The sequence below is a fragment of the Clupea harengus genome, chromosome 8 (assembly GCF_900700415.2).
Source record: "Clupea harengus chromosome 8, Ch_v2.0.2, whole genome shotgun sequence".
Classification (NCBI taxonomy): Eukaryota; Metazoa; Chordata; class Actinopteri; order Clupeiformes; family Clupeidae; genus Clupea; species Clupea harengus.
This window is the reverse complement of record NC_045159.1, coordinates 8,288,836-8,302,546: the sequence shown is the minus strand read 5'-3', so window position 1 is coordinate 8,302,546 and position 13,711 is coordinate 8,288,836. Positions and strand designations below refer to the sequence as shown.

The 13,711-nt window shown below is 42.5% G+C and overlaps 1 protein-coding gene and 1 long non-coding RNA gene across 2 annotated transcripts in view; one reads left to right on the top strand and one right to left on the bottom strand.

The window, feature by feature from the left end:
- The window catches only part of med13a (mediator complex subunit 13a), a 69,016-nt gene extending 62,493 nt beyond the window's left edge, over window positions 1-6,523 (bottom strand). The window contains exons 1-2 of the mRNA XM_012837798.3: window positions 5,818-6,523; window positions 447-681 (exon numbers count right to left, since the gene is read on the bottom strand). Of these exons, the coding sequence (XP_012693252.2) occupies window positions 447-681; window positions 5,818-5,883 (301 nt within the window). The 5' untranslated portion in view covers window positions 5,884-6,523. The remainder of the gene's footprint in view (window positions 1-446; window positions 682-5,817) is intronic.
- Window positions 3,494-8,257, top strand: LOC116221454. Its single transcript, XR_004164126.1, has 2 exons — window positions 3,494-3,579; window positions 7,499-8,257. It is a non-coding gene; the product is annotated as an uncharacterized LOC116221454 (long non-coding RNA).
- The last annotated feature ends 5,454 nt before the right edge of the window (window positions 8,258-13,711 follow it).

The following is a 13,711-nucleotide window of genomic DNA, read 5'->3' as shown; positions in this document are numbered from 1 at the left end:
TAACGCCACTGATAGGGTTCAGCAGGAGAAAAGAAACATTTTATGTAGGTCAAGTACTTACTTTATCATACATAATAAACATCTATTAAATGTTGATCTAAAGACACGGCTTTAGTTCAATTCTCCCGGACTCTTAACTTGATTTATTCAAACATGCACATTTGCACTGTGGATCATTGTTTACATGATTCCACCGCCCAATAAATGCCCTGCGACGAAAGCCTGGGCCGTGACCCACTGTTTGTGAACCACTAGATTACACAATGAAGTTAAGAACCTGGCAGCCTACCTGCCTGCCCGCCTGCCTGCCTGCGTGCAACATTGCATGAATGTCTTTGCATATGTGCTCCTATGAAAAGTATCAGTAGAGTATGCAAACATGTGCATACGGTGTGTGTGTGGGGATGTGCAGGTATGCTGCATGCAACAAGCTCTAACACACTCACCAGTCAACTCCTGGTGGATGAGATCGGCGAAGTTGGGGTCATCTCCCCACCAGAAGAGCCAGAGCTCGCGCCGGCCCTGCCTCTGGCTCCTCTTCCACACGCTCAGCACGTCGGAGCGCAGGCAGCGGCCAAAGCTGCCCAGGATGGGGTCCTCCTCCGTCACCGGAAACAGCATGGGCGCTGAGGTGGGCCCCTGCCATACGTACCGCCTCCATTTTATGCCTGTCAGGTCAGCCTGGGAGGGAGGGAGAGAGAGAGGGAAGGAGGAGTGCAAGTTAGCGCCTACTCGAAGAAAGACTGAGCACATGCAAGCGTTAATCCTCTTTCTGCTGCCCTATGAGCTGCACCTACAAAATATATTACAGAATGGTGATACAGTATTGCTCACCACAAACCCTTGACCATTTCTAAGACTTTTGAGAAATCATGCTCGTGTGATGAAAAAGGCTTTGAAAAAATTATAGCCTAATAACCAGTTGTAGCATCTAGCTGTTTCTCTTAGTAGGCTACACTGTGCTTCAGTCATATCAATATATCATGAAGCATACCACTGATGTGTAACAGCAATATCGGAAAACAAGAATGTTTAACTTTTAACTTAACACATTCAATATAGTTCTAGCAGGGCAGAGGTGTATGTCAGTACATGCAACATCGTAAAAAGATTGAGACTTGCATGTAAACAAAGGCTGTGTGTTAACAAGATGCAGGATACCCTGCTGTCATCTGCAATCATTTCAAATGATTTTCAGAGAAACTTGTCTGGTCTGAACAGCACTCTTGTAAATGAAATGACATGCCAATATGTTGACAGACAATTTGATAACGTGGATAGAGCCTTGTGCTAAAATCTGGTACAACCAAAACTGCATTTTATTTGAATGCATTTATTGACACAACATAAAACCTGCTGTAACAAGTACAACGATAATAATATACAAGTTGGCCTACTTCTCTTCTCTGGGTAATTACAATTTGCAAAATTATTTAAAATATATATATAGTCATGAATATCATTAACACACAACTACCCCAATGATGCCACTGTCATTTGAGAGCCATATCACCTGTCCCTACTGACCGAGAGGTACAGTGACAAGACATGGACAGAGTGAGAAACAAACAGAAGTTGAAAACTTAATTTAAAAAAATGAAAAGCCTTGCAGAAAAAATATCTTACTGTACGAAAATAGGACACATCTAAAACAAAATTGCACAAACAAAAACAGAAGCCTTGTCTTCCGATTAGGCCCCCCACCACCCCCACCTTTCTTGTAAGGAGTACTGAATCAGCCTGATTCTTTTCAATGGTGTCCTTTGAGGCCCCCAAGCTCAGAAACACATTGCCTGCTTCTACAGTGACATCACCGACATGAAGGTGGTCCTCTGACCTCAGCTTTTTAATCATCTATTACAGCACAAACTGACAGCCCACACCACAGTCCTACACCACACACACAAACATCACTATTAGGATTGTTCACATGTGATTGACAAGAACTAAAAAGGGATTCTTTATGATGGTTATAAAGTTCCCTCTGAATTTGTTTTTTGGTTGGGGGGGGGGGGGGGGGGGGGGGGGGGACTGCTTACTTTTATTCAATTCAAATCAATAGCAAATGAAACACTTCATGGGAGAAGAGGGATGAGTGAAAAAGCCTCAAATGAATTCAATCAGACAGCTGGAGATAGCCCCGCATAATGCATTTAGCCCAGGGAGAGATTACTTGATAGCTTTTATGCCATTTCTATGAACCAGGAGGCAAACTTTCACAACCAAAAAACTGTGGTCGACAGATCAAAGGGAAACTGCACTTGTGTGAAAAGAGCATTCTGGCAAACACAGGTCCGGTACAAACTCCCACTTCACACTCTTTAAATAGTGTTGTTACTGTTGGCAGCAGAAGCACTACCATCAATTCAAAATTGCCATGTTGGTCTCTTTCTCTTGTCCAATTCATCTTTCTTCATCCAATTAGTTTTTTTTATTTATTTTTTATTTTTTTTAAAGGCACTGAAGGTCAGGGGTGCAATATCACCATCCCGACATAACTAGCTTAACCTTCCATTAGCAGGAGCACACAAACACTTAACACAACCTTCTCACAGATGCATGACCTAGTAATGGCAACCCTACAATACAACATTACAAAATCCTAGACTAGATATGCCGAGAGTAGAAAAGGCAATGAGGATCTGGATAACTTCTACAGTTTCCACTGCTTAATTCCTTTCAGGTTGGTTACCTTCAGGTTACCATCTGGCATCGTCATATATTGCGTGCAGCAACAAATTGCTGAGACATATGACAACTTCCTAAAGCCTGCCATTACGACAGCAAAGACTGAAAGACATGGTTGTAAGAAACAAACAACTGTTGCAGGCAGTAGAACTGTGAAACTCTCCATTTGACTCGGTGTGAGAATGACACCTGCATTCTGCTAGGAAACATCTGTGCATCCAGGGCATGGGAGAACAGCATCGCTTCAGAGGCGACACCTGATAATGTGTAATTACAAACGCCTGTTTTACAGGAGCCACACAATGTGATCTTATAAAAAGAAAATGTGTCATACAATACTTTTTTTTTTTGCATTACTTTTTCCAGTGGGAGAGGAAATCAATGTGATTAGTCGTCCAGTTGCCTAAAATGAATGAATGGGACATAATTTATATTCTGGTGTAAGGACTAATTGATTACATGCATACTATAATGCCTACCAGAGTTGTTTTCAAGTCCAAAAAATGAAATAATTCGATGACTATTGTGAAGTTGGCTGATAAAAATGAAAGTGTGAAGTCATATCTCCCATGCATGCGTGCATTGGAATGGGTGTGTCTGTGCATGTTAGTGGGAGGGTGCAAGACAGAGTTGTTCAAAAGAGATTAATGACGAGCTGAGCTTGTGCCAAGAGAGCTTCTGAAGGAATTCAGAAACAGGCAATTCTACATTAACATCCCCTGTGTCATTAAAGCTAGCAGGAACTTGGGGTCATGACCTTCCCTTTCCTTCATCTGTGCACCTTCACTAGCTGTCTCTAACACACACATAGAGACTCTCTCTCTCTCTCTACCAATGGCAACGCTTCAAGGGACCACAGCTGCTGGGCACAGAAACCAAAAAAGGCAACAGGTGAGATGACTCAAATCATCTTCACTGACACACACACACACACACACACACACACACACACACACACACACACACACAGCCGTTAAGTTCTTTCCAGCATGATATTTCCTGAGAAAGATGTAGGTTTAAGTGGTTGGGAGACTCTTCCTTCAAAACGCATAAAAACTGGCCAGTCAACCCTTACTATTGAAGCTAAAAAAGACATGCTAATTACTAGCAGGAGATTTGAAAACAAACCTCTACGCTGCTCCCTCCCCTGCTTGCTTTACCCAGCCTGTCCTGTGTCCACAAATTTGACTGACATCCAAGATGACAAACCTCCCATTTGGTCAGCCTAGAGTCTCGGAAACTTAATTGGGAATACTTGTAATACTGTAATGATGGCCAAGTTGTTTGGCCTTGCTTACAGAGCCCTTTCGGGGCAGGTGTCCCTACTACTTTAAGCCTTTGAACACATTTCTAACAAAACATAGTGGACTTGTTCATGCTCTTTTTGCCATACACTGCTATGCAAACTGTGTATCTCCCTGTGTTTCAGGTAGCCACAGCTGGGAGGCCTAACTCTAATGTGCAATATAATACAGTGATAAACATACAATTTTACAATGAAAATCGCCTAGCCCATGTCTAAACATTAAATAGTTTAAGGCTTTTGTACATGGTTGTTGTCATGCCACACCACTTCCATATTCACTGCAGTAATAAGGACTGTCTGCCATCATAAACAGAAACACTTTGATTCACGAGTCTTTGTAAAGACCCAGAAGCGTCTGTTCAACACGTGGAAACAAGGGACTACGTAGTCTTGTAATTGTAAAAGAAACGTTTTGGCAAACGTCCTGGTATGACTGACAAATCGACGCAGCTCTACTGGGCATATCATAAACATTGGGAGAGGAAAAATAGTCCTCGGGCTGTCACGTTCTGTCCACCTTAGTCGGAAACAGAGCAATTAAATATTTAACGGCTCTCCCAGTATTTCCCATGCCAAAAGTAAGCCTTGCCCACACGCATTCCAAAGCTAAAATTACTCCATGAAAAAAATGCAGCAAGAACATCTCAGAGATTCCATGGAAATTTCTATCCACATACGTAAGTTAGAATATGTTTATCTACAAGGGCTAGCGGTTCTGTCAAAATATGTGTCAAATTAATCATCGCAGCCGCCGTTTGTCTTTCCACTAAAGGGGATTTGCTAAACAAGACCAATACTAAATTGCATCGAATGCTACAAGTAGCCATTTGGACATTTTATTTTCTACCACCGTTTCAGATTAGAAACATTGTAACTGTTTTGCCGCATTGTAGGATGCTGCTGAAGCATTGCTTCACTTCTACCAATTACCTACATATTATTTGACCTAAAGTTAACCAACAAGCAGAAAAGGACCAGGATGTGGAAACAAACGTGTTCGAATTATTTTGATAAGAACAGCGGACTAAACAGGACACTGTGAAGTTGTATAATATATCGCAAAGCCTTTGACTCATGTATGTATGAAAAGGAAATGTACACAACTAAGTTAGCAGCAAGTTCCAACTTTACAACTCAAAGTCTCTTATCTAGCTGGCCAGCTAGCAACGTAATCGTCGAGACAAAGTTGCTTACAAATTGTTACAGACTTCTCTCCGTCCATTTTACGTCAGGGATAAGCTACCTCACAGCACGAGAGACGAGTTTACACACAGTAACACCCATCTAGCTACCAACTAAAAAGGATCATCCGCGAACTACTTATTTTAGCTTGTAAGCTTGTTAGTTTGCTAGCTAGCCGGCTATCTTGTGCGCCAGTATGTACAATGGTTAAAATGTTACCCTTTTCCCCACAGAAATACACATAGATCAATAACAAACGCCCAACAGTTAACCTGTAGTTTAAGCCAAACATCAAATAACCATAATTATGCACCCCACTAACTATACTCAATAGGATATGGTTCATCATCAGGTAGCCTAGTTGTAGCTACTTTTGTTGCATTAAACTTAAATTGCTTTCAGATCATGAAAGGAACTTCTTAGGCATTAACACAGCATATCTGGAAAACAACAGACAAAACCTCTTTGCTTTTTAATATTGCACAACATCCTAATGCAAATAAACACTGAACTGGTGATTGCTGTTTGAATTGCAGTGGTCAACAGGCCCCTAAGCCCGATCTTCCTCGGCTAAAGCTAACGTTTAGCTCTTTTCAGCTAGTTAAAAATGGCTGCTTTTCCTTTAGTTTTAAATCTCTTACCAGACAGAATAGATTGGAATGGCAATCCTCCAAGCTGGCCCCGTTTGGTACAAAACAAGAACTCATCCTTTCACAGCGGGGTCGAACATTCCAACATTACAGTTCCCAGGAAAGAAAGAACGGTTTTCGAATGTATTTTGTATGATGGCTTTAAGCAGAGCTAAGAGAATTATTTTAAACAATCGGTTGGAGAATGTAATTCAACAACCCCATACGACTGCTCTTGTTCGCTTTAAATATCGCCTTAAATATTAGAAGCAGCGCAACTCCGCGTCGAATAAGCGAACATATATAAACTTCATTAAAAACACAAGCGTAAAATGTTCTTAAAACAAAAAGAAAAGGGAGAGCAAAGAAGCAACTCTCCCCCTCCCCCTTAGCTTACAACGGTCTTTACTAAAACGACCCTCTACGCCTCCATCGCCACCGGAATAGACTTAAAATCGAAAAACATTCCGTAAAAAGATTCTCGAAACCTAACGTATGATTAAAAATATCCGGTCATTTTAGCCATTATTTCGGTCTCTGTTCCTGATGGTTTCCATTTGAATTCATGGATTCCTTTCTATAATGGCGGCCACGGGGAGAACTCTGCCTCCTGGAGCCTATTGGCTCATTCGTGGTCATGAGGGGTCTGATAATACTGTAACTGATGGGTATTGCCGCTAGGCGAGAGCAAGCGGCGCTGCTGAGCAACCAGATTTTGTTACTAATGATCAAACCTTTAAACTTGCCGGCTTTAATAGTGCTCCACCTAGTGCGTACAAAAAGAAATAGTACAGTATCAGTATTCATGAACACCAACAGGGGAGCGTGTCCTTGCAATTACATTAGGCTCTCAGTCGATGAGAGAGAAATGTTTTTTTTATGACACAGGCGAGGATATGTGTGTCAAAATGGAGTTGTTCTGTGAAATGATACACCACTCAGATAAATCTGGAAAGAAAGCTATTGACAGTGGAATGACATCAATTAAAGGCAGCAGCTTGACTTTCAAATGCTCGTAATGAAAATAAATAATGAAGTTGGCGTCACAGACATTTTTATGAGTAGATGCAATATTTGGTAGGCGGTGTAGGCTAACAAGATGCATTTTACAGCAGTATATAATGTGGTTACAGCACTGTTTAGACAATATTTTTTAATTTAAATGAAGAATGAATTATTTCAATTATTAATGCCACCTTGGTGTGTTTTCGATCACCTTTCAAGGGTTGAATCCACTTATTTAGGGCTATTTTGTATAATTTCAGAGACACTGATAGAGCCATTGCATAGGTATAGAAAAACAAGGTCAAGTTATAAATCTGTCATGAAGGAAAGTCCACAAGGTCAGTAACACACAGCAAAAAAAGTCAAGGATTTTGGAGGTCCCCTTAAAAGTAGCTCCCTCTCTGTCTCTCTCTCCTCTCTCTCTCTCTCTCTTTGTCCATAAATCCTAAGGACCTTCAAATGATAATGGAGGCACTTTGTCAAACCAAGCATCAGTCTCTCACTCAAAGGTGACAGTCCATCCTATGGGCATGTAGCCATCATAGAGACCCTTACTAGAGTGGAAGGCCATAAGAGATTCATCTGGGACTCCTTTCAGGCATGCGTCTGCTGGCAGGTAGAATTTCTTACAAGATCACATTCTCAGGTGATCTAAATCCATTTAATGGGACCCTTCATTTTCTTTCAGGCCCCACCCAACAGCTTGAACATCAACTGACCTTATGATGAAGAAGGGGATCATTTGGATAAATGTGTTTTATGAAGAAAAAAAAAACAGATTAAGTCATGTCAAGATATGTGTTTGCATACTGCATAGATACACTCACAGGAATAACTGAAATGGTGTGTTTGAGATGGGATGCTATTGAATATGTTGCTACATTCCACTAGTAGGCTTTTGGAAATGCGAATCTGAGCTAGTGATAAAGGCAGATATATACTCAGCACAATGACAGTACATATCTTCACACTGTAAATATACCTTCCCTGTCCTGCAAATAAAATAAATCTTCAGATGTATTAGATAACACACCGGTGATGATAAAAGAGCAGTGCTCCTTATAATAAATTGCTTAGCTGATGAACACGGATGGCTAAATGACTGTAGGCCAATTGTGAGAGCTTGTGTGATCTTTAGGACCTTCCAGTCACCCTGTTGTGTCGCAGCAAAGCTCATGTTTACAAAGAACAAGAGGCAATATCCTTTAAACCTCAAAAGTAGAAGGATGGGTCAGCAATCAAGACAGGTCAACAAGGGCACCATGTTTAAACAAAATACTCCCCCCTCTTATCCACACATTAACTCACACAGACACTCACAAAGGCATGGGAAGCCAGTCTGCTTTGTATAACCTTGGGAGATCAGAATACAAAAATACAAAATATCAACAACTCCCGTGTTGGGCAGTAGCAAACTACAAATAATAAACCAGTAATTGGTGTGTAATTACATTGTGCAGTAGCTCATTGGCAGTTCAACTATAGTCATATTTGTATAGTGATTCAAGTAAAAACTTTTTTGTCTTTTTTGTGTGTAGTTAGTAACTACTGAAACTATAACAAATTTTCGACCAAAAAAGGAAAGGAGTGATGTTTAAATTTAAAATTTTACCATTGCTTTTTTTCTACTGTAATTGAACCTCCTTTGACCAAAGCCGCCCCCTTTTTTCTTTCTTTCTGACCGCTGTGAAGGCATGCCCAAGCACTGCATCCGTCAGGCTGCCACCACCACACACTTGACCTTTGTGTGGTGCATGTGCAAAATTGATTATTGCTGTTTGTTAACAAATGTTCAGAGGGGTTGTTGCATGGACTAGTTTCTGGAAGGCAGGTGTCTGACGGATGGACATTGTATACAAAACCAAAGCTGACATTCATTGCATTTTCCCATAAATAATGAGGTATTTAGTTTTATTGGTTTATGTATGACCTGTGAAAAAGTAGACACATTTTGCAATAAACTTAATTCAATGACATGTTTTGCTGGCAAGTGACATTTTTGTATTATATTTTGTTATAATTTAGTATCACTGTACACTGTCAGTTTGATAATTTTTTTAGAAAGTAGTTTGAGCAATTTTTTTTAAGTAGCTTTAGTCAACCAAACTAGATTTCCCTCTTTGCTGTTGTTCAACTTCTTCCAGTGTGAAGAAATTGGTATTGTAAAGCTATGCTTTCGAAGTAGTTTCCCCAACGCTGAACAACTATATAATTAAGACCTTTGTCAGGTTTTTAATGGCACACATGACACACTGGAACACACACGTGCATATATGGAGGCGACACAGGACACACACACACGCAGGTAGGCCTGAGGTTGCGGTGAATTTATTTTCTGCTTTTTCCCATCCTGGACAATCCTTCCTCAAGGACCCCCCAGGAGCAGTGGGCAGCTTGTAGCGCCCGGGGACCAAGTGAAGTGAACTGTCCATATTTGGTCAGGGATGGACATGTGTTCTGTTATTTTGCATGTTTTTTCTGTTGGGGTCCTTAGTGGAGGAAACCCCTTGTGAACACGGGGAGAACATGCAAACTCCACACAGAAAGGCCCGGGAGATAGCCCACCTGAGCACAGTGCACTCTGGGGAGGACCTGCCCCCCAGAGCCAACAGCGCCCCATGTGGGAATCGAACCCATGACCTTCTTGCTGTGAGGCTGCAGTGCAAGCAGTGCAAGCAACTGAGCCACCGTGTACATACTACCGTGAACTAACACTGCCCTTTCACATTTCTCCTTCTGAGATGTGCTTCATAATATTTTTTGTACAGCAAAAGGATTGTGGGAAGGATGGTGGTTTTGACAGACCTGAGGTGGTCAAGCACTTACCTCTAAGTTTCAAGCACTGTGAATCTCCCCTTAGAATGTCTGCATATCGTACACATTACCTGATAGGGCTACAAAGACAATCTTCAAATGTTTTGAATTGACTCACTGTTATGACTGAATTCAACCAAACATTTAACCGAAATGTATCCATTCTGATCAATAATGAAAAAAAAGCCTTCTATCCCAACCCTTCCCCCGCCCTCAGGATGAATAACAATTAACTCACTGCTCCTCCTTTGAGTGTGATTGTTATTATGTCTGGACACCCCACCTCCTCAGCAATCTTCTCCAGCCCCTTTTCCCCCAGGGCCATGCTTTGCTTAAGGGGGACTGTGGGCAGGCTTTTAGCCCTTCATCAGAGTCCCTCTCAGCACAGCTTTAAATGCAGACCTGTGTAACAGCTCCTGGCTACAAGGGCTCCTTTGAGCCGTGTGATTGTGTCACTCAAAAGCAGCATGCTCAATCCCTTGTCCTTTCAGGCAAGCCCACAGGGAGAGAGTGGGTCTCATCCCTCTCTCTCTCTCTCTCTCTCTCTCTCTCTCTCTCATTCTCTCTCTCTCTCTCTCCCCCTCTCTCTCTCTCTTGCTCTTTCTCCCCCTCAGCTGCAACCGAAGATGTCTTAGGGACAGAAAATCACAGACCTCAGTCAGTCGTCACATCAATCGGTCCTTTGCTAACGTCTCTCTCTTTACCTACAAAAGCTGGATGTCTGAGCACTGCAGCCTGAGCTTGTGTCTCTTGTTAGCTCCATGCCACGGGAGAGAGGGAAAGAAACGGAGCTCCCCTCGTGCCGAGGCCGCGGCATGAATGGGTGGCGGTGTTACACAAGTGCGACTTGTGCAGGAATGTTTCAGGTGCACAGACAAGTCCATGGCCGTAGCTTTGTTGCGCTGTCAGCGAGACAAGAGTCTTTTCTGCTGGGCTGCTGCCGGCTGCTGAAAGAAGGGGACATTGCTCATCCCTGCAGCTAAATGATCTGACACACTTTCACTCGCTGCAGTCTTTTCACAGCCAGACATTGGCAGAGAGGCATGTCTCTGTTCTCACCTTTATCTACCTACCCCTCCCCTCCCGTCTGAATATTTTCTACAATACTTTATAAAGAAACACACACAGATACACACACACACACACACAACACACACACACAAAGCAGTCTCACAGATGAGAAGTACTTATGTTGAGCTCCTCTTCCTGCTTTGTTAAGCAACCTCCAGCATGTGATGACAGCGTGGGAATAATAAATGCAGTGTGAAGAGAGACCATAGGGAATGAACACTCTTACCTGCATACAATACAGCAGAAGAGGGGAAAGGTAGTGATCTTCTAGAGAGCAAGCACAGAAGGCCATCAATATATCAGGAGTCAGTGAAAACATACATACACACATAAAATGGGGGTTGTGATGCTGTAAAAAAAATGATCCATGTTTATAGAGCCTTGTATTGTTACCCAGTGTTGAGACCCATTTTATCATTTTAATTTCCATCAATGGCTGAACACCAGAAAACAATTATTCAATAGTTGATATTTTTTGTTTATTCAGTTCTGAATTTAAGAAGAAACTACCAACAGACACAGCCCTCTGAGCTGCATACAGATTAATTTTCATATTTTATCCAGTGCAACAGGCACCTGCATGCACCCAACCATTTGATGTTTGCCAGCACAAAATAACACGGAGCAGTGTACTGTGATAGCTCTTGCCGACCCAGGTCTGCACAGTCGGCAAATTCAGCACCACTGCCCGTGAGCATTGACTGCCAATTAGATAAGAAAGAGTGTGAGGCAGTGGGGGTAGTGCCCCTGTCAGGGTTAAACTCAAGGGCAGATGTCTTCCATGAATGTGGATTGGGATGACACAAGGTGGTGTGTCTTTGTGTTTCTGTATGTGTGTGTGAGTGTGTGCAGCACACACGCGCATGTGTGTGTTTGTGTGTTCAGAGAGGCAGCGTGGTGGGGTCGTTGAGAATGCTATGTGCATTTTATCATGATCTTCATCCATGACTCAGTTGATAAGATGATGGCCCTTTGCCTTGTTAGAACCTGATAGAAAGCCCAGCATGTTCTAGCTGTTGATCCTGCAAATTGATACTGGTCTGAATTTATTTTATTAAGCGAAAGAGTACAGGTGGCAAACAGACAATATTTTACAAAGTGAAGGGATATAAAAGAGATGGTGGTTTAGGAGGAAGCCTGTTCAGGGCATTTCTTTATCAGAGCTTCAGGTGTGCCCAGGTGAGCCTTATACAACCAGCTGGTTTTTCCCTTAGGGTACTCTGAATCACTAAGCAATTTCAGAGTGTCATGGGCAACACAGGTAACAAGGAATTTATCATGCATATATTAGCATGTGCTTACTCCAAAGCTTTCGTTTTATACTTGCTTGCTATAAAACAACAAAAGACCAGTAAAAGCCAGTATTACTCAAACAATTTTATGAAACAGTATGTTTATTCTCTATTCTTTTCAAGTGAGCTACCATAAATAAAAACTGGTCCACGGGGTGCTGTTTAAACAATAGGATGCATAGTCTGAAAGAGGCTTAATCTGTGGAACTGGGTAGCCTACATGATTTTACAGGATACACAAAATGCAATGATGGGAGCATACGATTCAGAGATCAGAGGGATCAGAAGGATGAATGCAGAGACTATGCTTGTGTGTGTGTGTGTGTGTGTGTGTGTGTGTGTGTGTGTGTGTGTGTGAATGTGTGTGTGTTCCTGCATGCCTGTGTGAGGGGAGTGTATGTATATGACAGCATTATCCACAGCAAGCTGCACCATAAACGATCGTAACATGCGATTTACATCCCCCTCTTAGGGCCCGATGAATAATGCATGTGTGCATCTGTGCCCACGGTTGCGGAGCGCAGGGGTCTCTCTGCCTGATCGCTACGCGGGTGAGGTCCCCTCTCATCCCTCCACCTATTGATCAACTCCACCCTCCACACCAGGAGAGCACAGGAAGGCGTGAGTGCAGCCTTTGGATTGAAGACTTGATAGAATGTTTAAGTGCCACAGTTTACCCATATGGTTTATCATGAAATGGTAAGACTGAAATTGTGTGCACTGGAAATTTTTTCAGGGAAGCTCACAGTGCAGGTGTATTGTAATTCAAATTGACGTGGGGCATATTCAGCATTGCTATAAATATAGTCTATGAAAGCTATGAGTTTTAATGTAGACCACAGCCTGTGGTGGCAGACATCCTTTTGGTAAAAAAAAGACATCCTTAGCACCTTACCCTCCTGATTTGAGGTGGAAGATTGTAAAGAGTTTTCTTGTGGATTTAATGCTTCCTCAAACTATATTGATTCAATCTTGGACGATAAAGCAGAGAAATACGGGGAGAATACATTTGGCTTTGATGGTCTAATGTTTGAATGTCTTTGTGAATGGTTAATCACTACACTCTGTTTTGTTTGGTGTGTAAAAGAAAGAGGCAATAAACGCTTGTGTCAAAGGTTTTTTCCGAAACATCTGCATTTTGTAAACAGCGTTTGCAAAGCTATGCACCCTCTGCCTCGGCTGATTTGGTTTGCAAATGAGGCCGGAGCAGTATTTAATATCCCAGCGATTTTCATAAAGCGCCATTCAAAGGAGAAGGGGTGGGGGGTGGGGGGGAGCTTAACAGTTTAAGTTAATGCTGCGCGGCACTGGTGTGAAATGAATCTGTCTCCTCATCTCTCCGTGCAGCCCTCACGGCAGGCAGACAGACAGACACACGGGAAGACTGTCACCTCAAGGCCTCTGGGAGAAAGGGAGCCGCCATGAAGTAATCACTCGGTACAGTCGCGGGGTGACACAAACACCACGCAGAGGAAATAAATGGTCGAGTCCAGGGTCATTCCTCCTGCTCTGCTCGCCTCGCACTGCTTTGACTGAGGCTGGCAGAGGTACTGGTGAAGGACAGGACCGTTGTAGAAATGTAAATGTTTCCATGTGCATGTGCATGTGCATGTGCTTGTGTTTGTGTTTGTGTTTGTGTGTGTGAGCAAGTCCATGTGCATATATGTGTGTGTGTGTTGGGGGGTGGGGGGGGTGTCGGGGGGGTGCAACCTGCTTTTGTTTTT